The sequence below is a fragment of the Bombina bombina genome, chromosome 1 (genome assembly GCF_027579735.1).
Source record: "Bombina bombina isolate aBomBom1 chromosome 1, aBomBom1.pri, whole genome shotgun sequence".
NCBI lineage: Eukaryota > Metazoa > Chordata > Amphibia > Anura > Bombinatoridae > Bombina > Bombina bombina.
In genome coordinates this window covers 1,053,260,904-1,053,287,965 of record NC_069499.1, presented here as the reverse complement: position 1 = coordinate 1,053,287,965, position 27,062 = coordinate 1,053,260,904, and the positions used below count along the sequence as shown (strand labels likewise).

General features: G+C 36.4%; 1 protein-coding gene across 1 annotated transcript in view; it reads left to right on the top strand.

The window, feature by feature from the left end:
* Window positions 1-26,852, top strand: part of LOC128641073 (thyrotropin-releasing hormone receptor-like) — a 360,861-nt gene extending 334,009 nt beyond the window's left edge. The window contains exon 2 of the mRNA XM_053693627.1: window positions 26,442-26,852. Coding sequence (XP_053549602.1) covers window positions 26,442-26,852 — 411 coding nt within the window. The remainder of the gene's footprint in view (window positions 1-26,441) is intronic.
* Window positions 26,853-27,062: the final 210 nt, after the last annotated feature.

Genomic DNA, 27,062 nt, shown 5'->3' with positions numbered 1-27,062 from the left:
CTCTTTCACATAACACTAAAGAAAAAAAGGGAATTCAAGCTAATAGTAGCCGCATTGACCAAAGTCAAGATAAAATATAGATGGGGATTTCCATTCCGGCTGTCCTTTATGGTGGACAAGACCTCTTTTTCCTGCACTACAGTGGAGGAGGGACAGTCTATCTTGGATAAATTACAAATTAAAAAACAACACCTCTTGAAAACTAGTCTCCTAAACCCCAACGCAAAGCAATAGCACGTTTATTTCATTCCCACCCTTCTTTCACAGAAGCTTAAATATTTTAATTTGCAAATGGTGTACACAAGATGCTTTCATTGAGGAATAAAATAAAATTGGAACAAGCAAGAAATCTCTTTAGAATTATATTTGTATTGTGTTGGTAGAGCATAAAAGTATGGAAGAAATAAAAATGTATGAAAGAAATAAAATCAGAATAATCAATCTGTAAAATTTTCCTAATAGGAATATAACCTGAAATAGCTCCAGAAAATATTCTAAATTGTTTGATGCCCACTTGAGTCCTTGAAAAGCTATTTTCCCCCTCAATCAAGCTTTTTTTTAGCTTGAAACAGGGAGAGAGTACAGTTGATAAGATTAGACAGTAACTAGACCAGACTCCTGCAGTCCTTCACTATAGCATGTGCTCCCTGAACGTTAAGATCAGTTTGTTGTAAAGCAGAACAGCAAGAAAGTGCTCTTGTTAGAGTGTATGAAATGGGCAGTAGGGCATTTGATTGGGTGTACCAACTGCCAGTTTCAAAATAAAAAAGGCTTGCTTAAGGGGCAAATAGCAAAGAAGCATATCAAGCATACACAGGGATGTAAAAAACGAGACTAGTTTAGAAACTGTTTGGAAAAGCAGCAGGTAAGAACTTGCAATAGCTTTCTGCAATGTATTAAATGCACTGTATAAAAATGCATGTTTACTGTTCATTTAATCCGATGTTTTAAAGGATTGTAAAATGTTTGTGATGCTATTGTACAAAGCCTTTTAAGAGAACAGGAGGGAACTGTAGAAAACATCACACACTCTATATAAGGATGTTAACATTTATCTCACTGCAAATCATGACATTAGGTTTTTAAATATCAACAAAGCTCCCAAACATTGCTGTACAGAATGAATCTAGAACATTGCTGAATGTCTATAACCGTGAGAAAAGGGCAACACAATATTCATTTTTCAAAACATGATTTTAGTTTTTTCTATAAAAACCTGTGCAAAAAGATCGCCAATGAACAAGACTGAATGGTAAACTCAAAAATCCTCATCATGAAGAAATCGACAAAATTACTGTTACATAATATAAATATTAGAAATTGTCTTGGAATATTCTCAAACATTGACAAGGCCAGTTTTGTGTATTATCAAGTCCTATTAAGTGTTGAATTTGACAAGAATAAAATGGTCCTGATGAAAAGTATAAAAAAATGGATTTTATTCACAAAGTTGATATTATCCATGCATTGTATGGACAACTATTCCCGAATCCAATCTTATATTTTTACAATAGGGAAATAGTTTTTTCATTTACATTGTAATCATTCTGATTTTGGAAAAAAAAGGTGACTCAGGAGATGAAAAAATTATGATAAACATAATTGACAAGTTTGGAATCTCTTTTAGGTTTGATTTAATCTGAATATTTATAGTGGAATTATACCTCAATTTATGTTGAAACCCCAGAATATATTATATCCCTGCTTCCATGCTTTTCATTTTCCTTCGCCTCTAATATCTTCTTTATAGTATTGCATTTAGAATTCCCAAAGTTATATTATGTTTTATTTCTCCTGTTTCTTTCGCTCAGTGAGTTTAAATGTTCTTGAGTATACTGCAATTTTGTTGATCAGCAATTCTATGATTTAATAAAGAATGGCTTAGATTACAAGTTTTGCGTTATGGTGCAGTACGGCTATACCGCTGAAAAATTGGCCATTGTGCGTGGAATGGCAGGTAACGCATGTTACAAGTCGCGGCAGTATAGCTATACCGCAAGCATTTTAGTCTGTAATGCACGATCCATTCCGCACTCAATAAATGACATTTGAGTTTGGGATTTTCCATAGCGCTATATTAAAGGTTGTGCGTTCCAGCTAAAATGCTTGCATTACAGCCTGTACGGTCGTGAGCCATTTCTGCAATCTGAGACCAGTAATGGATTTTGCAAAACATAAATGTTTCACAAAACTCATAACTAAAATGTTACAAAGTACACTAACACCCATAAACTACCCATTAAACCCTAAACCGCCACCCTCCCACATCGCAGATACTATATTATACTTTTTAACCCCTAAACTGCCAGCCCCCGTCATTGCAACTAATAAACTAAACCTATTAACCCCTAAACCGCCAGCCCCCCACATTGTAACTAATAAACTAAACCTATTAACCCCTAAACCGCCAGCCCCCCACATCGTAACTAATAAACTAAACCTTTTAACCCCTAAACTGCAAGCCCCCCCACATCGCAAAAAAATAAATTAAACTATTAACCCCTAAACCTAACATCCCCCTAACTTTAAATTAAAAGCTACAATATAACTATCTTAAAATGAATATAAACCTACCAGTGAAATAAAAAAATCCTAAAATTAAACTATAAATTAACCTAACTATTCTAATAAAATAAAATAAACTCAAATTAAAAATCCTAAATTACATGATTAAAAAATCCTAACACTATGAAAAAATAAAAAACCTAAATTACAAATTTAAATAAACCTAATACTTCAAAATTAAAAAAAAATCTAACATTACAAAAAAAGACCCAGCTAAAATTACTAAAAATAAAAAAACACTAAAATAACAAAAATAAAAAACGAAATTATCCAAAATAATAAAAATTACACCTAATCTAATAGCCATATAAAAACACCCCTAACCTAACAATAAACTACTAATAGCCATTAAAAGGGCCTTTTGTAGGGCATTGCCCTAAGTTAAACAGCTCTTTTATCTAAAAAAATTACAGTCACCCCAAAAGTATCCCCCCCCCCCCAACCAACCCCCCAAAATAAAAAACCTAAGTCTAAAAAAATCTGAAACTAGCCTTTGCCCCTAAAGGGGTATTTGTTTGGGCACTGCCCTTAAAAGTGCATTCAGCTCTTTTACTGCCCTTAAAAGAGCATTCAAAGGTAGCATCCGGATAAGACTAGTAACTATGCTATGACTTATATGTTATAAGTTTTATGGTTGTATCACATATTGTACATACTGTTGAGTCACTAGCTAATTTTAACTTATTTATATGCCCTGTAATGTTCAGTTATATTTAGGAGTGTTTGATAACAGTGCATTCCATCATATACATGCCATAAAACTGGGGTTACTATGATATATTAGGGAGATTTTAATTGAGATGACTAGTATATTATGGGTTTTACGGCTATATCACACACTATATATATTGCGGGGTTACTCACTAAGCTTAAGTATTTACATGTTCTGTAATACCCAGTTATATCCATGGGGTTTGATAATAATGTTTTCTCAGAGTTGGAGCTAATTGACCCCAAGGTTGTTCCCAATTAAAATTCGACTATCCTGTTTGAGACTTTCTGACACTAACAGAGTAGACCCTAGTAGTGGTGACATGGATGTGAGCCTGTAGTCTAATTGAGGGGCTTCCTGGATAGGAGACAGATGTTGACTGGTTTATATATGACGAGTTTCCTTCGCAGTACAAGAACAGATTAATTGCCGGGGCCTAGGAGAGATAGATTCTGCAATCCTTTGATATAATTTTAGGTTAGGAATGACCTTTCACTTCGCCCTGTTAGGATTTTTATTTAGTACAGGATGGTCCTGGACACCCAAGTTATTAATTAGAAGTTACTTCGTTATACCCCTACCACAGTTCAAACATTACTATATATCTCAGTGGAATACATATGGGCTTACCGCATAACTAAAGACTAGATACACAACTTGAAATAATAGATCTAGCCTACCCTCATGTAGTGGATGATGATACGCAATTTTCCTTGGTTACTGTATCTCAATTAATACACTTACTTACAGCAGATGAGACTTGACATATTGAAGTATAGAACAAAGGATGTCATATTGTGAGAATATATTGATATATGTCCCTGGCCTTGACCCATGTTCTACTTCATTGAACTTTTTAGTAAATTAGGAGTCCATCCCCCCAGGGTAATACCACAGTTTGCCGAAAGTAAACAAGTGAACTCAGATTCCTTAGACATCTCCTTTTATATGTGTTCCATATTTAACGTGCTGACCTGTTTGAAGGTTTATTTACTTTATGTGCAGATCTCATTCGAGGTATATTTTACCCCCTGACTTCGCTTTTTAGGCCTATAAGTGACTGAAGTTCTCTTTCCTTTTGACTTCTGATTCTCATTCTCTCCCCCTTTCTTTTCTATCTTATCCCGCCCCCCTTCATTTTTTTTTTTTTTTTTTTGCTATGGAGACAACGTCGAAGCTCCGTTTTGTAACTTTAAATGTAAAGGGCCTAAACGCCCCAACTAAGAGAAATTTGTTGCATAATTTTTTTATTTTTTTTTAAATATTTTTTTTATTGAAGTTAGAATATATATTCACAAACAAGATTCGCCCTGAGGCCAATGTTACAACAGAGTGAGTAAAACATTGTCTATAAACTGGCATTATTAGAGAACAAAAAGAAAAAATATAAAATACATATGTGACAAGATAAATACATATCCAATCTTAGCATGAATATAGACAAGAGTTTAGGCGAGATAGAATATAACTTCATTTTTTGTTATACTATTAACGATTAATCTCCACAGTACTATATATAACAGTCGATATATTGTCTGAGTCAAAGATATCAGCCTGTGGAGAATTAGCATACATGTCAGCCACTTTTGGGCTGAGATACATAGGGGGGGGAAGGGAGATTCAGCGGATAAGCACCGCTATGTATATAGGGAAGGTGGTGGAAGGGTGGAGGGGGAGCGGAGCCTAAAATAGGTGTAGGTAGTTTAGGATAGGTAATAAGAGCTTGGAAATGATCAAGTGAAGGGATCCCATGACCATAATAACAAAATTATATCTAGCAAAACATAGTGCGAATTAGGTTAGTCTCTGCCATTAAATTTCCCCTCTAATAATATGGTTGTATCTATAAGGGTGATGGTATACAAGTTGGTAAAGGAGCGTAAACAAGGCTTAAGAAGGCTTAGTACTGACATCACAATAGGATTTGTAAACTATGGGACAAAAGATTAGGGGAGTATGCTGGTTTTTAGCGATACTAAAGTTATGGTAGAGGGGGGGACATTAGGAAGTATGGGGCATAGGAGACTTCTGGGTGAGCTCCTCTCCTGGGGAAATGCTAGCTATAAGCGATGTGGGGAAAAGGAATAGGGATATGACCCGCAGGCAACATGTACCAGCGGGAAAGGGAAGAGAGGAGCTCAGTATGGGCAGAAGATTTGCGCTATCAATAGATTCTGCATATGGGGTATGCCGTTCTTAGCTGGGGGCATGGGTGTATGAAGCAGAAAGAGTACCCCTACATAGGGGGGGGGGAAATAATAATAAATAACCCTTGGTATGCTTATAAGATAGATAACAAACATAAGACAAACATAATTACCAAAGCTCAGTGACATAGGCATAAGATGACCATGTGTACTTAAAATATTGGTAATGACATATCTACCTTGCAATCATTGTCATTTAGTAAATATGATATATAGTAGAATAATTTAACAGCAAGTGAATAAGCATAGCTATACCTTCCATATAATCCAAGAGTTTAAATAAAGATACACGTATATCTCGCAGGTCATAATAAAGAGAGTGAGACAACTGCAATAGGAAACGTGCCATATAAGGAATCCCTTAAACAACTTTACAGTGTACAGACAAAACCTAAGTCAGAGGCCATTCAGTATTAACAGACCCACTGCATACAATCATAGAATTACATAGTTTAACTACAAAGAGGTTACAAAGAGAAATATGTGAGATGGCTAGAACGGTAACTAAAATGGCAGATATCAGTTGCGTAGAACTATATATGAACAAATATGAACACTTGGGATATATACATATATGTAAATTAGTATAATAATTGTAGCAGACAAGGGGCTGCAACCACTGGCTTCTCTAAGCAGCTGAAACATAGGAACATGGAGCGGCCAGGGAGTAACATAACATGTGACATATAGATCTTAAACTTATGTGGTACTAAGATTAGAAACATTTGTTCTCTTCCCATATATTAGAGCCAAGATAGTTTTAGGTTAAACCAGGTAAATTATAGGGAGACTTGGGTAATATATAACCTGATAGTGAAAGTATTAAGCCTAACGGCGCTATAGCTATATATTGTATATGAACAATTAAACCCTAAGTGTCTTATGGCAGAGGGATAGAACCAAACACTACTACTACTGATTTGAGTATCATATTTAGTATTCCCTTTGGTTTTTCTAATGAAAGCAGCCTATATTTTAACTTATAGTAATAATAAGTTTAGCTAGAGGTAGGAAGGGGTTGCTATATGAGCTTACTAAGCAGTAAATAAAAAATGCTGAGGAAGGGAAATCGTTAGACATTATCTACTATAAACAAGGAGCTGTTATAAGAGGTTAGGCCTCAATATCTAGTTAAAGAACTCCCCTTAGGATGTCCCAACCTAAAGTACCGCATGTTAATGGGCTTAATATATACACCAAGGGGGGGGGGGAGAAATGAAAGTTAGCTTTGTACATTACATCTGATTAGAACATGAAACAATCAGTTAATGAATTGACTGTACTCCCTATAGGACCATATACAGAATACAATAAGATCATGTACCTCAGGTTAATGTGATATAGAGCTCCAAACTATGGCAGACATGGGTGAAATATACCCTCTAGGCAATACCCCAATTTAGATACAAAACATAGTAGTATGCGGGATGTACTAGGTGGAAATGCACAGATTATCATTGAGCAGTTAATGCAACATAAAAGTTCATATTGCAGGCAACTTCAAACTTATTAGAATGATTCACTCAAGTCTGCAAAGAAGTAGAGCTATACTGCTATAAATGCAGACTTATATACACCAGAAAATTCTAGTTTCTATACATCCATTTGCATAGCTAAGGGAGGTTAAAGTAAGAAGGGATAAAAAGAACCATAAAGAGAAACAGAAAAGAAAGAAAAATAAAATGAAGTACATTTGAAAAACATACTGCCTTATGACCAACATTACAGGGAGAGTATTACAATGTCCAGAATTATGGGTTCACAGGTATCAGGACCAGAGGCCGTCATCTAGATTAGAAACCATTTAGTAGCTAATGGCTAGGGAACCATCTCCATACATAGACATTCATCGTATAGAGACATAATAAAGAGTATTAGAACTAGTCTACCCCACTCCAGTTTTAAAGGTTGGAGGCACATGAGCCGGTCTTAGAAGCTGCCTTGGTGCAAAACTATGGAGCAATGAAGGCTGAGGAATGAAAGAGGACCAAGTCGATACCGCAAAAGGTTTCCATTCATTGTCTCTCCTTGTCCACGTGGCGATACGCTGGAGCAGGAAAGGCAACACATCAGCGGCATATAGGTCTGTCCAACCGCTCAACTTGAAGAAAGGATCCATGAATGCTGTACCCAGAGGCCACAGAGTTATAGGTAGGGTTGATACTCCAGACTCTCCTGTTTGCTCAGGTCAGGTCAAAGCAGGTGCTCTCTCTCTATAGAGCTTTGCCGACTGGGGATTATTAGGCTGCCTTATCGCAGGAGTATTTGAGCTGTCCTCAGTGAGGTCCGGTATGGGGGCTGTCATGTCAGCTGTGTTTGTAGGCGTTTTTGCAGCAGTTACATCTGCAAACTCAGACCTGCAGGTAAGTATTAGGTCGTCAAAATTATGTTGCATCCTCTCTCCAAGGCTGTAAAGTGACAACCGCACTTGTAAGTAAAAGTTCTCCATGCTTGATGGTGTGGTGGCGGGTTCCATTTGCTACGGACACGATCTCACCCTCCCTCTCTCTGATGTCTGCTAACCCAGCGCCTCTTATTTATTTGTATATCAAAGCATCCAAGCATGGGCCACTAGTAAAGTATTTATATAAAGTCTCTGAGATGTGACCGTGATCACAGTACTCACTCAGGTTGATGCGTCGTCTCAGAAAAGGCTGGATGTCTCAGTAGAGGGGTCCGTGTCCCAAAGAGCTGATAGTGTGTACCCGCGTGGGTTTTGCAGCTTCAAAAGTAGCTTACTGTTGGGAGGCTGACCTGGCGTGGTCCGAGAGTAATTCCGGCTGTACCGGTTAGTAGGATCTAGACAGTAACAGGGCCGCAGCAACTGAATGCTGTGGCCCAAGTGTGAATGACGGCAAAGATGGTGGCCGTTCGCGGGTTTTACCTCCACTCCTCTGTAACAGGATGAGATAAGCCCCGGTCTGTAACGGATGCAAGTTAGTGTCCTATAACTCCAAGATGCAGGGGTTATTAGATAAGGTCCACCGGGGGTATGTATCCACTAAGTCCGGTGGCTGCCGCTGTAATAAGGGTTTTTAGTAAATAACAAAGGGAGGAAAAACAGGCAAAAATAAATATTCTAAGGCAGGGTAGATAGATGGGATTCTTTGTCTCAATTTATGAGGGTTCTGGGGGGATTTAGGGATAAATTTAAGTAGTTTTTGGCTATTATGAGAAGAGAGCTCCAAAGCTCTGCGACCAGTCAGGTCCGATGTTGGCTCCGCCCCCTGCATATTTTTTTTTTAAAACTCGGCAACAATGTGATTTTCCTACAGGAAACACATTGGGCCGTAGATAAATTCCCGAAAATAAAATTCCAACAATACCCAATAATGTTTAATTCACTTTATCGAGAAAAAGGCAGAGGAGTTTCTATTCTGTTAAGTAAATCAGTGGCCTTTCATCAAATTCATGTGGAGGAAGACCCGGAGGGCAGATTTCTCATACTTGTCTGTAAAATAAATAACCACTTATACACTTTGGTTAATATTTATGCCCCTAACCAAGGGCAAATAGTATTCTTGCACAGAATCCTACATTTAATAGACAGAATGAAACAGGGAACTCTGGTATTTGGGGGTGATTTTAATGTGGTATGGGACACCCTAATGGACAAAAAGCTTCTGAGTGGTAAAAACTTAGATTTTCTAGGACTGCAGCTCCCAAGTTTCGGCACCTTATCCATCAATTTTCCTTATATGATGTGTGGAGATCATGCTATCAGGACTCGAGGGACTACTCCTTTTTTTTTTGCCCCCGCATCGCTTGTACTCACGTTTAGACCACTTTTTCGTTGACTCTTGGACTATGAATAAGATCTCAGAGTCCAAGATGCATAGCTGTTCGTGGTCCAATCATGCAGTGTCCTTTAGTTTAAAAGAAGACAATTCTTTATCTAGTAGATCGTCCTGGAGGTTCCCTAAGCATCTTTGGGAAGATAAGACCTTCCTACAAGCTGTTACTGAAAAGGTGGAAGACTTTCTCAAAAACAATCCGGTTGGTCAAACTTCCCATCAAATTAGATAAGCTGCTCTAAAGGCATACATACGTGGCTTCTGTATAGCTAAATTAGCAGCTCAAAAAAAACAATGGGGTGCCCCATTGGGTAAACTAGTATGCAATCTCAGAACAAAAGAAAAATTAAATAAACTAGCTCCCACTATTGAACTGTCGACAGCCATACTGCATCTGAAGAATCAGATTAAAGATATGGAATTAGAAAAAATTAAAAGGGCGTTTTCAAAATTTAAACTTTTATGTATTATAAAAGCAATAAAGCGGATTCTATGTTGGCAAAGAAACAGCCTCTAGGATTTTGTATCTTAATCACAACGGACATAAGATCTATTCGCCTGAGGCCATTGGTAAATCTTTTGCAGATTTCTATAGGAACCTTTATAATATTGAAAAAGTTGAGAAACCGTGTATGGTGAGAGCCAAGGATATTTCTTCCTTTCTACATAGATTGAACCTGCCCTCGATATCTGAAGTAGATGGCGATAAATTAATCCAACCCTTTTCTGTGACAGAAATAAGGGATGCGATCAAACAACTGAAAAATAACAACGCGCCAGGCCCGGATGGGTTTACTGGCCAGTTCTATAAAAAACTGAACCCTCATCTACAAAATATCCTATGCCAAGTGTTTAATGAAGTAAAATCGGAAGCCACTATCATAGCGATACCCAAACCAGGGAAGGACCCCTCGATTTGTTCTAATTTTAGACCTATATCCCTTCTGAACGTGGATACCAAATTATATTCTAAATTGATAGCAGATAGAGTAGCACATCTGCTCCCATTCCTAATCAAAGTAGATCAGGTCGGCTTAATTCCTGGACGACAGAGCCCTGATAATTCTCGAAGAATTTTGAATATTCTTACTGAGGCAAAGAAAACTAAGATACCCCTGATGGCCCTGTCACTTGATGCCGAGAAGGCATTTGACAGGGTCAGATGGGATTACCTATGGGAAGTGTTAAGCGCTTTCGGATTCCCCCATCAAGCTATAGCTATGATTCGGGTCTTGTTTTCCAGTCCACGGGCAAGGGTAAGAGGCATGGGTTTCTGCTCCCCGGAAATCTCCATATCTAATGACACCCTACAGGGCTGTCCCCTGTCCCCTTTGATATTTGCCCTGGCAATGGAGCCATTAGCACAGGCAATTAGGGATTCACCACAAATAAGGGGTGCTTCCTTCAGTGCTCGAGAAGAAAAGATTGTCTTATATGCGGACGATGTTACACTCCTCCTCAGTGACCCTGTCTCTTCTCTTGAATCGGTCTTCTCATTACTGGACCAATTTGGCAAGCTTAGTTTTTATAAAATAAATCTGTCCAAAACAGAAGCATACTGCCTTAATGTCCAGGAGGAACAACTAATCTCTTTTCAACATAAATATGATTTCCAGTGGTCTGATTCCTCCCTTACACATTTGGGAATTAAGCTGAGAGCTAATATAAGCTCTGTAATTAAGCTTAATTTTGACGCGCTGTTAGCAGAACTACATTCTCTGACCCATAGATGGGATTTCAGAGAGATCTCTTGGCTGGGCCGCGTGGCCACTATCAAGTTGTCCTTACTTCCAAAGGCTTTGTATATATTCAGAAGTATCCTCATAGCATACTCCAACAGATCCAACAAATATTTACCAGGTATGTTTGGGAGGGCAAGGCTCCTAGGATTGACCATAAGATTATGCAGGGGGAATATGCCAGAGGTGGTGTATCTTTCCCGAATATATTTTTATACTATGAAGCCACAAGATTATCACACATATCGGCCTGGTGCTCACGTGTAGAGCAACCTGGGTGGTATGGACTAGAAGAACAATCCATGCCAGAGGGTTTGAAGTTAACTGATGCCATTTGGGTCCCAAGCTATAAATCCTTAGCTCAATGGATTGAAAACCCAATAGTCCAACAAAATATCTGTTCATGGCATCGTCTCCGACATCATTTGGAGATTGCCCAACATCCTTCCCCTATCCATTAGCAGAGGGGCCTTACATGGGATTTACCTAATATCCACACAGAGTTTTGGGTGTCCAACCAGATTGAAGCGGTTGAACATTTTTACTTAAATGGTGACTTGATGTCTGTCTTGCAAATTATTAACTCCATTAATGACCCTCCACTGTGGTTTAGATTTGAAAGCTACAGATTACTATGCCTGATTAAATCATGGTATTTCCTGAGACGGAATCTCAGACAACTTTCTAAGTGGAACACAGATGGAGAGGAGGGGCAGGGATCTGCAAACCACTCACTTTTCACTATGGGGCTCTCCTCAGGGACCACTCTCAGGGACTCCCTTGGCAGATCAAATCCTGGTGTATAGACCTATATTCGACACTTACTGAATCAGACTTGGGACAGGCAATAAACCTCACAAAGAAAACGTTGCATTATGTGACAGTCTTTGAAGGTTACATTAAATTATTATTGAAATGGTAAAGAGTCCCTACTAGGCTCTCCAAGATGTTTACGAGGTTGTCCCCGCTGTGTTGGCGACAATGCGGTGAGGAGGGCTCGAACCTTCACATATGGTGGACATGCCCAAAAATATTATCTCTTTGGCGGGATGTTGAGATCTTGCTACACTCATTAAAATTGAATATAACTCTAATCCCTCAATGTATTGTCTTCCATGTTTTTGATGTTGGGCTACATAAGCATACTAAACAACTACTAATATATATCATCTCTGCTGCCACATTGTGTATAGCCAGAGCATGGAAACAAATCGAGCCACCCTCATTGGAAGATGTTTGTGAGGTGGTCCACTTTTAAGCAAAAATGGAAAAGTTTGTTTATAGTTCACTTGACCACATGGCCGAATACTGGGAGATCTGGGATGATTGGATTCAGAACCAATAAGGTGCCAGAAGTTGTTTAGTTAGGGAAAAAAGCTTCCTGTTTAGATCTTCAGACTAAAATGTTCCTCTTTTTTTTTTCTCTTCCCCTCTCCCTCTTTTTCTTCTTTTCTCCTTTATCTTCTCTCCTCCTCTTTTTGCTTTTTTTTAGTTGATTACACACCCGGATACTTTGGGCCTTCTAGTAATTGTACAGCCATATGGACATGTTTGTCCAGGCCGCTGTTCTTCTTTTGCACTATTTTGTTTTTGGCACAGGTCACGGGGGTCTAATTCTATTTTTATATGTCAGCATGTTCCTTTTTCAATTTTTCACAATTTATTGTATTCCTAATTTTCCTATGTAATTGAAAACTATGAGGTTGTGTTTATTGTTATAGTGGGTTTGCTGGGTATGTACTGCACCTGGCGTTACCCATACCAGTTCTACTTAACAATTAGTTCCGATGTTATGACACGTTGTGATATATAACATACTTAAATCATGTGATTTGTTGATACTTGAATTATACCAGTTGTATTACGTATTTTTCCTCAATAAAAATTACGTTTAAAAAAAAAAGAGCATTCAGCTCTTTTACTGCCCATTAAAACCCTAATCTAAAAAAAAAAAATAAACCTAAAAACTAAAAAAAAAAAAAAATAACACTAACCCCAGAAAATCTACTTGCGGTTCCTGAAGTTCGGACATCCATCTTCATCCAGGCAGCGAGAAGTCTTCATCCATTCATCCTGTTCAAATCAGCCAATAGGATTTCAGTAGCTCTCATCCTATTGGTTGATTTGATAATGTCAGCCAATAAGAATGCAAGGTACACCATATTTAAATGGGTACCTTGCATTCAAGCTTTAGTGTACGGTGGTGACCGTATGAAGAGGATCCTCCACGATAGATGTCTGCGCTGCCGGCAAAGATGCTCCATGCCTCCACAGCTTTGCAACACCGGGATGCATGCCCATAAAAATGCCCCTTTAGGGGCAATGGGTAGCTTAGGTTTTATTTAGACTTAGGTTTTTTTTTATTTTGGGGGGTTGGTTGGGTGGAGGGTTTTACTGTTGGGGGCACTTTGTAAATTATTGGATGTAAAAGAGCGGTTTAACTTAGGGCAATGCCCTACAAAAGGCCCTTTTTAAGTGCTATTGGTAGTTTATTGTTAGATAAGGGGTGTTTTTATTATGGGGGCTTTTTAATTTTTATAGGCTATTAGATTAGGTGTAAATTTTACTATTTTTTTCATTTGGTTTTTATTTTTTGTAATCTTAGAGTTTTTTATTTTTTGTTATTTTAGTGTTTATTATTTTTTGTAATTTTAGTTTTTTTATTTTATTTGTAGTGTTAGGATTATTTAATATTGCAATGTTAGCTTTTTTCTTGTATTTGTAGTGTTAGGATTATTTAATATTGTAATGTTAGTTTTTTTTATTTTTCGTTTATTTTATTTATTTAATATAGTAATGTTTTTTTAATTTATAGTTTAAACTTATTGGTTTTTTTAATTTCACAGGTAAGTTTTTATTTATTTAATGATAGTTATAGTGTACGTTTAATTTAAAGTTAGGGGGTGTTAGGTTAAGGGGTTAATATTTTAATTTCATGTGCTGCTATATTGGGGCGGCGGTTTAGGGGTTAATATGTTTAGTTTAGTCTTTGTGATGTGGGGGTGGCAGTTTAGGGGTTAATAGATTTAGTTTATTAGTACCGATGTGGGGGGCCGGCGGTTTAGGGGTTAATAGATTTAGTTTATTGGTACCGATGTGGGGGGGCTGGAGGTTTAGGGGTTAATCATTTTATTTAGTGTCGGCGATGTAAGGAAACGGCGGGTTAGGGGTATTTAGACTAGTGGTTTATGTTAGGGTGTTAGGTTTAAACATAGCTTTCTTTTCCCCATAGACATCAATGGGGTCGCGTTATGGTGATTTGCCATTCCGCGATCGCAGGTGTTAGTTTTTTCTAACACTTTCTCTCCATTGATGTCTATGGGGGGAAGCGTGCATGAGCACGTAAACTCAACCCTTGGCTTTTGTGCGGTATGGAGCTTATCGCACCATACCGCACAGCACAAGTAGGTTTTTGTGTAACTTGTAATGGCAGCGCTATAGAAAGTGCGACAACGCTCATTTTTTGCATTCTTTAAGCACCCGGTATAGCGCAAAACTCGTAATCTAGGTGTATGTGAGCAAGCAAGCAAATTCCCATTCTATGCTATCACAAAAAAAGATTTTAAGATTTTAAGATTTATTTTTTGACTGATGAGTTTGGACAGCTACTTAGGTTTAAAACATCTCATTAACACAATTCTAGTTCAGGGATGGTAAGCTGTTGAACTTGACCTGTTTGACTGTGTGTGGTCAGCGGGACTAGGTTTTAAGACCATTTAAAAAAAGAGAATGTGTACACTTGCTTTTGTGACTGAGAGAAAAGCTAGAATAAACAATGTGCACTTTAGGTAGAACTGGTGGGTGGGAAAAAGGTAAATACATCTAAAAAAAGACCATCCAAAAAATGGCAACAAGATATTTCTGAGAACCCTGAATAGCTACATAAACAGATTTAAAAATTGCCTTTCTAAAATTCCTTCTTAGATCATTTCTCCAGAGTGGAGAGCTTTAGATCATCAGATCCAAAGTCCCATAAATCAAAAAGTTGCCCCCTTGAATTTTTTATCCAACCCTTCACCCCCCTCTGTCCCTGCTAGCATAACTCTCACAATTTAACTCCTCCTGTGTGTTGTTTTACAGCAGTGTTATTATCTATCTATTTAGGTTGATATCAGTCTACTTGTTTATTGTGTTTATTTGCATTTGGAGGTTTGAGGCACCTTGCAAAATAATAGTTTCATTGTTTATGCAAAAATTATTTACTTTTTAATAGAATTTTTAAAATGTGTCGACCCCCATTATGAAGGGTACAATATCAAAGTGCCTTGCAAATAAAAATGTTAGACACAGCTGTTCTAGAATAAAGATAGGGAAACTACAAATATACCTATGTAATGTAATGTAATACAATATGTGAACCTGTTTATTATGTAATTCAAGTAGGTGTAAATAATTAAAAGGTAGCTTTTAAAGGAAACATTAATGTACTGATATAAAACATATAAATATTTCCAAACAGTTATAAAGTATAACAGTCAATGCATCCTCACAATAACAGTATCATATTTCAAAATAATAAACAATGTAAGGTTACAAACATTCACCAGCTGTTTTTACAGTCTCAATTACATTACCTGTAATAAACTCAATGGGAAAACAAGGAACAAACAATGCTCACTCAGATACATAGGCAAAAAGAAAGGTCTTGCTAGAGTAAAATAATTTAAAGAGCCAATGATTTGTCCTAGTCACCAAAATGAATAAACTTGTTTCTTGGCAAATAAAACAGCTTTTGACTTAATATTTGACTATAACATATTCCACCAAATGAAATCAATGGGCCCCATTTATTTTTGGCAGTACTGTTATAAATGAACATACCAGCCAAGTGTGAAGCTTTTTAGATTAACTTGTTTGCCGCATTGTCTTCAAAGTCCCCTACCAGTCAATCTGGGCTTGTTACTGGGATAAACCAGGTAACACAAAGTCATTTTGTTAACAAAAATATATATTTTTTTAATTTATGTGATCTAATCCCCCTAGCAGAGATAATTGAGGGACAGATATGTAGCAGGATGAGGCTTCTGAAATCTGCAGTGTTCACTTCTGATTCTCATAATTGCAAAACCTACCATTTTTAGAGTTAAATTACAAGAAAGGGGAAAAATAAATATTGCAAACATATCATATGTAAGTAAATATTTGATATTATACTCTCAAAGTGTATCATATCCCTTTTCAGACCCAACATCTTGCTAATAAAGTACTACACATCATTGGAGCTCATCGTGCCCCCCCACACTCTTACCTCATCCATGGTCATCTAGAGCACTACATCACCTGGGGAATCCAGGGATGCTGATGACGTTACCACAAATGTGCATGGTGACATCACCAAGCCCCAAAAAACCCGCAAGTGTCACCAAGGTGAAGAGGGCTTAAAGGAGCTAAATTGAAGGGTTGGTGTTCAAATCTCCGAGACCCAACATTTGAAAGGCATGAGTCTTGGGGGTTTAAGTATAACACTTTATTTTTTAAAAATACACATATGTGTTTAAGCACAACATATAAATACCCCTCTAACAGGCCATCAAAAAAGGCGTTGAGCCCCCAAGACCCCATGTTTTAAAGGCCATAACCCACTCTTAAAAATAAAGTCTCTATTTAAGTTTTTATACAGGTGGTAATAGTGATCACCTGGCATGAATATATGTGCGTTTAGGTGCAGATTAAAGTTACATAACTATACCAATAGCCCCTCATTTATAGGTGGACGGGTGTTTATATGTGTGTGTGTATATATATGTATATATATATATATATATATATATATATATATATATATATATATATATATATATATATATATATATACTGTATATATACAGTATATGTGTGTTTGTTTGTATATATATATATATATATATATATATATAGACATAGACATAGACATATAGACAGCAGGCAGGCCAGCACTCACAGTTAACATTTCATCCACCCAGGGTGCTTCCATAGTATTGATAGTAGTAAAGAATTGGGATGCATTCGCCAGGATTTCCAAAGTTACCTTCATTTTGAACATTACATTAAAGGTAACTTTGGAAATCCTGGCGAGTGCATCCCATTCACATATATATATATATATATATATATATATATATATATATATATATCTGATTCACAAAAAAGCACTCGCTGGTCTTTTCATAAAACTTAGCATTTATTTCATCATTACAAGATAAAATTCGACATAACGTTTCGGTGCTCCCCTTGCACCTTTGTCAAATGTTGTATAATTGCTCAGTTAAGTGAACCTAAAAGCAGTTATCCCACTCTCCACCTACCCGCTTTAAGTACCTGAGAAACAGTCATCATTAGACCCACGCCGTCCTCCACTGATGATGTCCTCATCAGCCGACTCGGCATGACACGTCACCAGTCGTGGGCGTGTGTAGTCCGTTGCCACAGAAACCGGTCAACAAAATACCATGGCAATATGTCCAAATGTAAATTATAGCGATCAGGCAGCATCACAGCTTATTTGTTGGTCACGCTAAGAGATAATATATACCTGTGTGATGTGACCCAACATATGTCCAATGATGACCTTATGAGGATCCACATGAATGTACGCTCTAGTGGGTACCCACGGGTGTCTACCTATATTGCACGAGGCAATGAAGGGTTATTAAACAATTGCTATTTAAATTGTATATATGTTAGGCATTTCCATAAGGTCTGTGTGATATATGTAAATTGTTTTATTTTTCTTTAACTCTTGATTTTAATGTTTTGTATATATGTTTTAAGGAATGTGGTCAGACAGCTTAACAACTTGGATATTCCAGCCGTATCTGTATGAATACTTATAAATGGAAAGTTATTTCTTAATGATGCCTTTATATGGATTTTCCATTACAGTATCTATGCATATGGCTATGACCTGGGTCATTTTAAACTAAGGAGAATATTGTAACAGATTATAAGACTGTGCTTACCCTATTTGGAAGTATATATATATATATATATATTTATATATATATATATATATATATATATATATATATATATACTATATATACAGCATATACTGTGTGTGTATATATATATATATATATATATATATACAGTATATAGTATATATATATATATATATATATATATATATATATATATATATATATATATATATATATATATATATATAAATATATATGTCTATATATATGTGTGTGTGTGTATATATATATATATATATATATATATATACATACATACATATATGCATACATACAGATATGAACACATATATATATACACATGTATATACGTATATATATACAGATAGATATACACTTTCCACCCACTCAAATTCCTCTAAATTTGAACAATCATTTTTTAACAATTGTAATATTCAATAATGGGTTTAACTCGGTTTTTACCTTAAATATTTTATATATGTCAATTTACTTCACTTAGAAAAAAATGCTCTTTTTATATTTAAATATATATATATATATATATATATATATATATATATATATGTATATATGTGTATATACAGTATATCTATATCTTGTTATATTTATATAGAGATATATTTTACAAAAAATGAATCAGATATACTGTATATAGAAATATATATTTTAAAAAATAAATCCATGCAAGGAACACTGGAAAGTAAAAAATGTATAACTACCTTCAGGTTTAATGTTGTAGGTCTAACGCGGCGTTGAGCTAGCTTGCGAGTAATAAGTGTTATTTTTTTCTTCTTCAGCAAGCTCAATTGATGTCTATTAGGAATAGTTAACATTTTCACAATATCTGAAAAAGTTAGGGTGCATTTGGGTTTTGCTCGCGTGCAAAACGTTTACTTTCAACTTGTAATACGCATGCTAACCCGCCTGCATTAAAAGTTAAACGTTTACATTGAGTGGTGTTTGTGCACCATTTTTAATCTGCCCATAAATAATTTTTGAAAAAGAAGAATTTTGTATATATTGGATAATTATTTTGTAGGTCAATTGCAATATATTTGGTGCATTTCTTATGGAGGGATACAATATTTTAAAATATCAATATTTGAAGAATTTGAATGCATTCCTTCTTGCATGCGCATAAATAAATTCGTCGTTAGTCCGTCGGGGAAGAAGGATGTTCCGCGTCGGCGGGATGAAGATGGATCCTGAAGCAAGAAGATTGAAGACCCTGCTTGGAAGATGACATCGCCCGGATGGAAGATGATCTTCAGCGCCGCTTGGAAGATGACATCGCCCGGATGGAAGACTTCTTCAGCGCCGCTTGGAGGATCACTTCATCGGATGGAAGACTTCTTCAGCGCCCCTTGGAGGATCACTTCTGCCGCTCCGGATTTCCTCTTCAGTTCCATCGGTGGCTCGGCTGAGTGAAGACGACTCAAGGTAGGATGATCTTCAGGGGATTAGTGTTAGGTTATTTTAAGGGGGGTTTGGGTTAGATTAGGGGTATGTGGGTGGTGGGTTTTAATGTTGGGGGGGTTGTATTTTTCTTTTACAGGCAAAAGAGCAGTTTTCTTTGGGGCATGCCCCACAAAAGGCCCTTTTAAGGGCTGGTAAGGTAAAAGAGCTTTGAACTTTTTTAATGTAGAATAGGGTAGAGAATTTTTTTATTTTGGGGGGCTTTGTTATTTTATTAGGGGGCTTAGGTTAGGTGTAATTAGCTTAAAATTGTTGTAATATTTTTTAAATGTTTGTAACTTATGTTTTTTATTTTTTGTAACTTGGCTTTTTTTATTTTTTGTACTTTAGTTAGTTTATGTAATTGTATTTAATTGTAGTTATTTGTAGTTAATTTATTTAATTAATTTAATGATAGTGTAGTGTTAGGTTTAATTGTAACTTAGGTTAGGATTTATTTTACAGGTAATTTTGTATTTCTTTTAGCTAGGTAGTTATTAAATAGTTAATAACTATTTAATAACTATTCTAACTAGCTAAAATAAATACAAAGTTACCTGTAAAATAAATATAAATCCTAAAATAGCTACAATGTAATTATTAATTACATTGTAGCTATCTTTGGGTTTATTTTACAGGTAAGTATTTAGTTTTAAATAGGAATAATTTATTAAAGTGTAGTGTTAGGTGTAAATGTAACTTAGGTTAGTTTTTATTTTACAGGTAGATTTCTCTTTATTTTAGCTAGTTAAGCTATTAAATAGTTAATAACTATTTAATAGCTATTGTACCTAGTTAAAATAAATTGAAAGTTACCTGTAAAATAAAAATAAATCCTAAGATAGCTATAATATAATTATTATTTATTTTGTAGCTATATTAGGGTTTATTTTATAGGTAAGTATTTAGTTTTAAATAGGATTCATTTAGTTAATAATAGAAATATTATTTAGATTTATTTAATTAAAATTTAAGTTAGGGGGGTGTTAGTGTTAGTGTTAGACGTAGGTTTAGGGGTTAATAAATTTCTAACAGTGGCGGCGGTGTAGTGGGGGGCAGGATAGGGGTTAATAAATGTATTATAGGTGGCGACGGTGTAGGGGGGGCAGATTAGGGGTTAATAACTTTATTATAGAGGGCGGCGGTATAGGGGGGGCAGGATAGGGGTTACTAGGTATAATGTAGGTTGTGGCGGTGTCCAGGAGCGGCGGTTTAAGGGTTAATATGTATAGAGTAGCTTGCGGTGGGCTCCGGGAGCGGCAGTTTAGGGGTTAATATGTATAGAGTAGCTTGCGGTGGGCTCCGGGAGCGGCGGTTTAGGGGTTAATATGTATAGAGTAGCTTGCGGTGGGCTCCGGGAGCGGCGGTTTAGGGGTTAATAAATTTATAAGTGTTGCGGCGGGGTCTAGGAGCGGCGGTTTAGGGGTTAATAAATTTATAAGTGTTGCGGTGGGCTCCGGGAGTGGCGGTTTAGGGGTTAATAAATTTATTGAGTTGCGGGGGTTCCGGGGGCGCCGGTATAGGGTGTAGAACAGTGTAGTTTAGTGTGGGTGCTTAGTGACAGGCTAGCAATAAAGCTGTCAAAAAGCCGAAGAGCAGCGAGATCGGATGAGTGATAACTATCACAGTCCGCTGCTCATCGCCCCGTACTTGGTGCATGGCTTTTTGACAGTATTATTGATAACTTAGGCGTATTTTTTCAGGTCCGCGGCGGCGAAGGTAGGTGAGCTTAGGCGGGCGTATTGAACCGGCGAAGGCAGGAAAGTTGACACGTTGATAACTACCCCCCTATGTATGTACTGTCAGCAATTCTAGCTGTTTGATACTTTTAAAGATGGCCACCGCAAAAACAAATATAGGGCTAGATTACAAGTGAAGCACAATTTTAATATGTGCCCGTAAATTAGCAAAATTGCCCATTTATGGGTGCACGTTAAATAATCAGCCATTACAAGTGGCTGGTTAATGCTCCTGTGAGCTCGAGGTAGCACTTTGCGCCAAGCGCAATTAACCAGAAATCAGAGCTCTGGTTAATTAAAAACATGTCCCCCAATTACCCCCAAATAAAGTGTACAGTTCCTTAGTTAAAATAAAAATTATGCGCATATTTAAAAAAAAAAAAATACTGAACACAGCAGTTCTAAGGGGTTAAAGTGAGGGGATGTGGGGTGTTAGAAAAATGCCTTTACATAAAGGTATGGGGACTGTGTTTTTACAGTAAATATGCTTATATACATATATATTTTGGTGTTAAGTTAATATGTGAATATACACATATAAACACACACACATATATATATATATATATATATATATATATATATATATATATATATATATATATATATATATACAGGGAGTGCAGAATTATTAGGCAAATGAGTATTTTGACCACATCATCCTCTTTATGCATGTTGTCTTACTCCAAGCTGTATAGGCTCGAAAGCCTACTACCAATTAAGCATATTAGGTGATGTGCATCTCTGTAATGAGAAGGGGTGTGGTCTAATGACATCAACACCCTATATCAGGTGTGCATAATTATTAGGCAACTTCCTTTCCTTTGGCAAAATGGGTCAAAAGAAGGACTTGACAGGCTCAGAAAAGTAAAAAATAGTGAGATATCTTGCAGAGGGATGCAGCACTCTTAAAATTGCAAAGCTTCTGAAGCGTGATCATCGAACAATCAATCGTTTCATTCAAAATAGTCAACAGGGTCGCAAGAAGCATGTGGAAAAACCAAGGCGCAAAATAACTGCCCATGAACTGAGAAAAGTCAAGCGTGCAGCTGCCAAGATGCCACTTGCCACCAGTTTGGCCATATTTCAGAGCTGCAACATCACTGGAGTGCCCAAAAGCACAAGGTGTGCAATACTCAGAGACATGGCAAAGGTAAGAAAGGCTGAAAGACGACCACCACTGAACAAGACACACAAGCTGAAACGTCAAGACTGGGCCAAGAAATATCTCAAGACTGATTTTTCTAAGGTTTTATGGACAGATGAAATGAGAGTGAGTCTTGATGGGCCAGATGGATGGGCCCGTGGCTGGATTGGTAAAGGGCAGAGAGCTCCAGTCCGACTCAGACGCCAGCAAGGTGGAGGTGGAGTACTGGTTTGGGCTGGTATCATCAAAGATGAGCTTGTGGGGCCTTTTCGGGTTGAGGATGGAGTCAGGCTCAACTCCATCCTCAACCCGAAAAGGCCCCACAAGCTCATCTTTGATGAAACTGCCAGTTTCTGGAAGACACCTTCTTCAAGCAGTGGTACAGGAAGAAGTCTGCATCCTTCAAGAAAAACATGATTTTCATGCAGGACAATGCTCCATCACACGCGTCCAAGTACTCCACAGCGTGGCTGGCAAGAAAGGGTATAAAAGAAGAAAATCTAATGACATGGCCTCCTTGTTCACCTGATCTGAACCCCATTGAGAACCTGTGGTCCATCATCAAATGTGAGATTTACAAGGAGGGAAAACAGTACACCTCTCTGAACAGTGTCTGGGAGGCTGTGGTTGCTGCTGCACGCAATGTTGATGGTGAACAGATCAAAACACTGACAGAATCCATGGATGGCAGGCTTTTGAGTGTCCCTGCAAAGAAAGGTGGCTATATTGGTCACTGATTTGTTTTTGTTTTGTTTTTGAATGTCAGAAATGTATATTTGTGAATGTTGAGATGTTATATTGGTTTCACTGGTAAAAATAAATAATTGAAATGGGTATATATTTGTTTTTTGTTAAGTTGCCTAATAATTATGCACAGTAATAGTCACCTGCACACACAGATATCCCCCTAAAATAGCTATAACTAAAAACAAACTAAAAACTACTTCCAAAAATATTCAGCTTTGATATTAATGAGTTTTTTGGGTTCATTGAGAACATGTTTGTTGTTCAATAATAAAATTAATCCTCAAAAATACAACTTGCCTAATAATTCTGCACTCCCTGTATATATATGTGTGTGTGTGTTCTAGGTTCTTTGCCGTGTCTCATGGCGTTAGAACGACGCTCCTATTGGAGCCTAGTGAAGAGTGCTCTTGTGAGCTCAATGCTTCCAGGCAATGCAAACTCGAGGTAACATTTGCATTGCGCCTAACTTGTTATACCAGAGCACTTTTGTGTGCGCTGGTATTGCTGATTGGAGCATAAATATCGTGCTCCACTCATAATCTGGCCCAAATTGTTTTTTTTGTAATAACTACTTAAGTTTCTTCATTTTCTGTTTTATATTAGTTTATAAGAACATCAATACCCTTTAAAAGTTAAAGACTATTAAAAAGATGGCAATTTAAAATAGAAAACAACTCACCTGTTAATTTATTTATCCCTCTGACACTTTCTTACTTCTCACAAAAAAGTGTGTTACAGAACCCCTAAGTATTTATATTATATCTCCTTAAAGGGACATAAAATGAGATTGAGTGCAGCAGCTGGTATAATAAAGCATTTAGAATATAAATGACCACATTTCAGGTCTGATAAGAAACATTTTTCTTAAAAACAGGTATTAGAAAAAATACTCCTAGTAAGACCTATATTTGTTTCAGTGATGGCTTTTACTGGGCGAGGAGCATATATACATTGAGAACAAGAGGTGTCATGCATTTGTCAGCAATGCTGTAAATTCAGTCATCAAATGCAACACAATATATGCTCTCAGGTGCAATGTATGAATACCTTTGTTCCATGCACTTTAAAAGCTATAATTGAAACATTGATAGCAGTTTCTAGAAGCCATTTTTTTAGAAGCCATATTTCTAATGCAGGTTTATTGGGAAAATTATTTGGACCAACATTTTAACAAACTACAAGTGCCATCTGGTGCATATTAAAAACACCATGATGTTTAAAAACAAATAAAAAACAAAATAAAAATGAAAACAAAAACATGTAACATACAGTAGTTTTATACAAGAATAGAGTTATATAATGAAAGTAGATAAGAGATAAGGGCATCATGACTTTCTCAGTGATATCTGTGTTGCTATTTTATTGAATAATTGAATCTTATTTTAATTTAATTTAATGCACCATCATAATCCACATCTGGGGTTCAAAGCAATAATACAATATAACAGTATGCAAACTGTAGCAGATGCATCTGAGGCTCTGCTCTCAAGAGTGAATTATTGTAGCAGATTAGTTTTCTTCATGCAGTTTAGGGCACTGAATAAATGATCCAACACTTAAGTCAAATCGTTTCTCATGGCGTGACAGCTGTTTTTAATTAACCTCTTTACCAAAGAAGCTCTCATGACATTAGTGCATTTAGGTTAAAATGGTAGAGAACTGGCTGGAGCCACTCACATATACTTTGGAGACAGCTGAACTGTACTGTTGAATTGTACTGTATTATGTTAGACACATGCAAACATAAAATCTTTTATATATATATACAGAGAGAGAGAGAGAATAAGAGGGAGAGAGTGAGTTCTTGCTTGCCATAGACTCAGAAATATTGTACTATCCCCTCAATCAATTTTATATGTTTCTCATTTATATTTTTTGGGGTGGCAATTGATTGACCTATCACTGCAGATGCAAACCACTTATTAATCTACCTCAAGCTACAGGTCAATTCAAATCTTTCCAATATCAGCTCCTATATAACAAGGTTTCTTTTTTTTGTCCGATATGGGAATCCTGTTTTTTGAGTGATCATAATCTAATATGCATCAGAATCCAAAATGTTTTTGGCTGTTAAGTACTTGTTATCGGGATTTGAAACTGGAAATCCAACCTAGACTTCTTAAGGTTACATTAAAGTTGTTTTGAATTAACCCCTTCATACAGTGTATAAGGGATATCATTATTTACATGTATGAGATTAAACTATTGTAATCCAAATCCATCCTGATAACTGATAAACAATATGAATGACGTTTTGTATGTAGGCATGACGGGTATACTGGCAATTTGCTTAATGATTATATTGAGAAAGCATAATTTTCCGGTTTTGCAAGATTTACATCAGAAATCAATAGTGCTAGAGATAGGTTTGTAGTAGAGGAAAGTTGTCACAGCTGATATTTTCTAGAACAAGATTTTAACAGTTTTCCCACTGTAAATTGTGAAATCACTAAGTGACTTGGTTTCCTTTATTGCCACAATGTAGTCACAAAAATGTTGACAAAACTAGAAAACTGCACCATCAAAAACTGGGTTTGTATTCCCGCAATTTCCTTTTTTGTTTTACAAATCGTTTTTTTACAATCCATTTCTAGATGTTGCGGTTGTGATTTCTGTTTTCTTGCTTTTCCTGCCAATCCAGTTAGCTATATAGAATATCACATATTGAATACAAATAAATATTTAAATGTGTCTCTACATATTCATGATTCTAGACCATGTATTTAAATACAAATGTTGCCTGTGGCCATTTTAGAATGCATTGCCCATGTACAACATAATAGAAGTGTTCCATATCATCAAATGCCTTTAGTTAGTGAATGTTAGTTAGTGAAAGTAGGTTGTCTTTGGTTAGCTAAAAACACGTTCTTGGCTCTGACAAACATCTGTCCCAACATTAAGAGATTTAACGTTTATACTAAAACTAATGTAAAAAAAAAAGCATACAACATCTATTTAACCAAATACCATAACACCGAAACTCAGTGACCCTGTCCCCAAAAAAAGATGCTTAACTTTACCACTGTGACTGTAGCAAGCAACAATCCAAAATTGTCAACTAATAAACACACCCAAAAATGGGAATAAGGGAGGAAGTGCTTCTTATGTGTCACCCAGTGCATCTTCTTCCTCCTAGGCACAGTGAGCTTCTATCTTCTGCCAAGTCAATATTCCCTCTACTAAGTTTCAGTTTGTTTGGAAGTTACCTCTAAGGTTTCTACATCAATTTAAAATGTCTATAATTATATGCACACAATTGTATGAAAACTAAATCCAACAAAAAGAACATGCAAATGTGCTGCTTCGTGCTTAATTTGATTTTGTACTGTGTAATATAGATATGTTTTCTCATGTAAAAATGTATTATTTTTAATCTGTATCTATTAATTCAATATAATCTTGTTTCTCTCCAACAGGTAACCAAAATGCTGGCAGTTGTAGTTATCCTCTTTGCTCTTCTTTGGATGCCTTATCGTACGCTTGTGGTGGTGAATTCTTTTATGGACCCTCCATATCTTAACGTGTGGTTCCTGTTGTTCTGTAGAATGTGCATCTATCTTAATAGTGCAATTAATCCAATTATTTATAATTTAATGTCACAAAAGTTCAGAGCAGCTTTTAAGAAACTATGCAAATGTGAACAAAAAAGGACAGAAAAGGCAGCAAAATACAACATTCCTGTGTATTATAGTGTCATGAAAGACAGTTCTCATGATAGTCCGGATCATGATCTCACTGTTCAAGAAGACCTCAATGGATTTCCTACTAAAAAAGTTAACTTTACAGAGAAATGTATTGATACAACAACAACCTACAGTGTTGCATGATCCTCTAATAATAAAAAAAAATATTTATTTTTTTTTCAGGTGTCTTTGTAATGTACTGAAAATAGTGTTGTACACATGTTTTAAAAACTAATGTGAAAAAATGTAAATAGCTGTAATTAATTTCAAACTAACTATTGCAACATTTCTTTACTTAATTATTCCTGTTCATTTATAACTGTGAACTTTGATGTTATGACACCTTGGAGTATT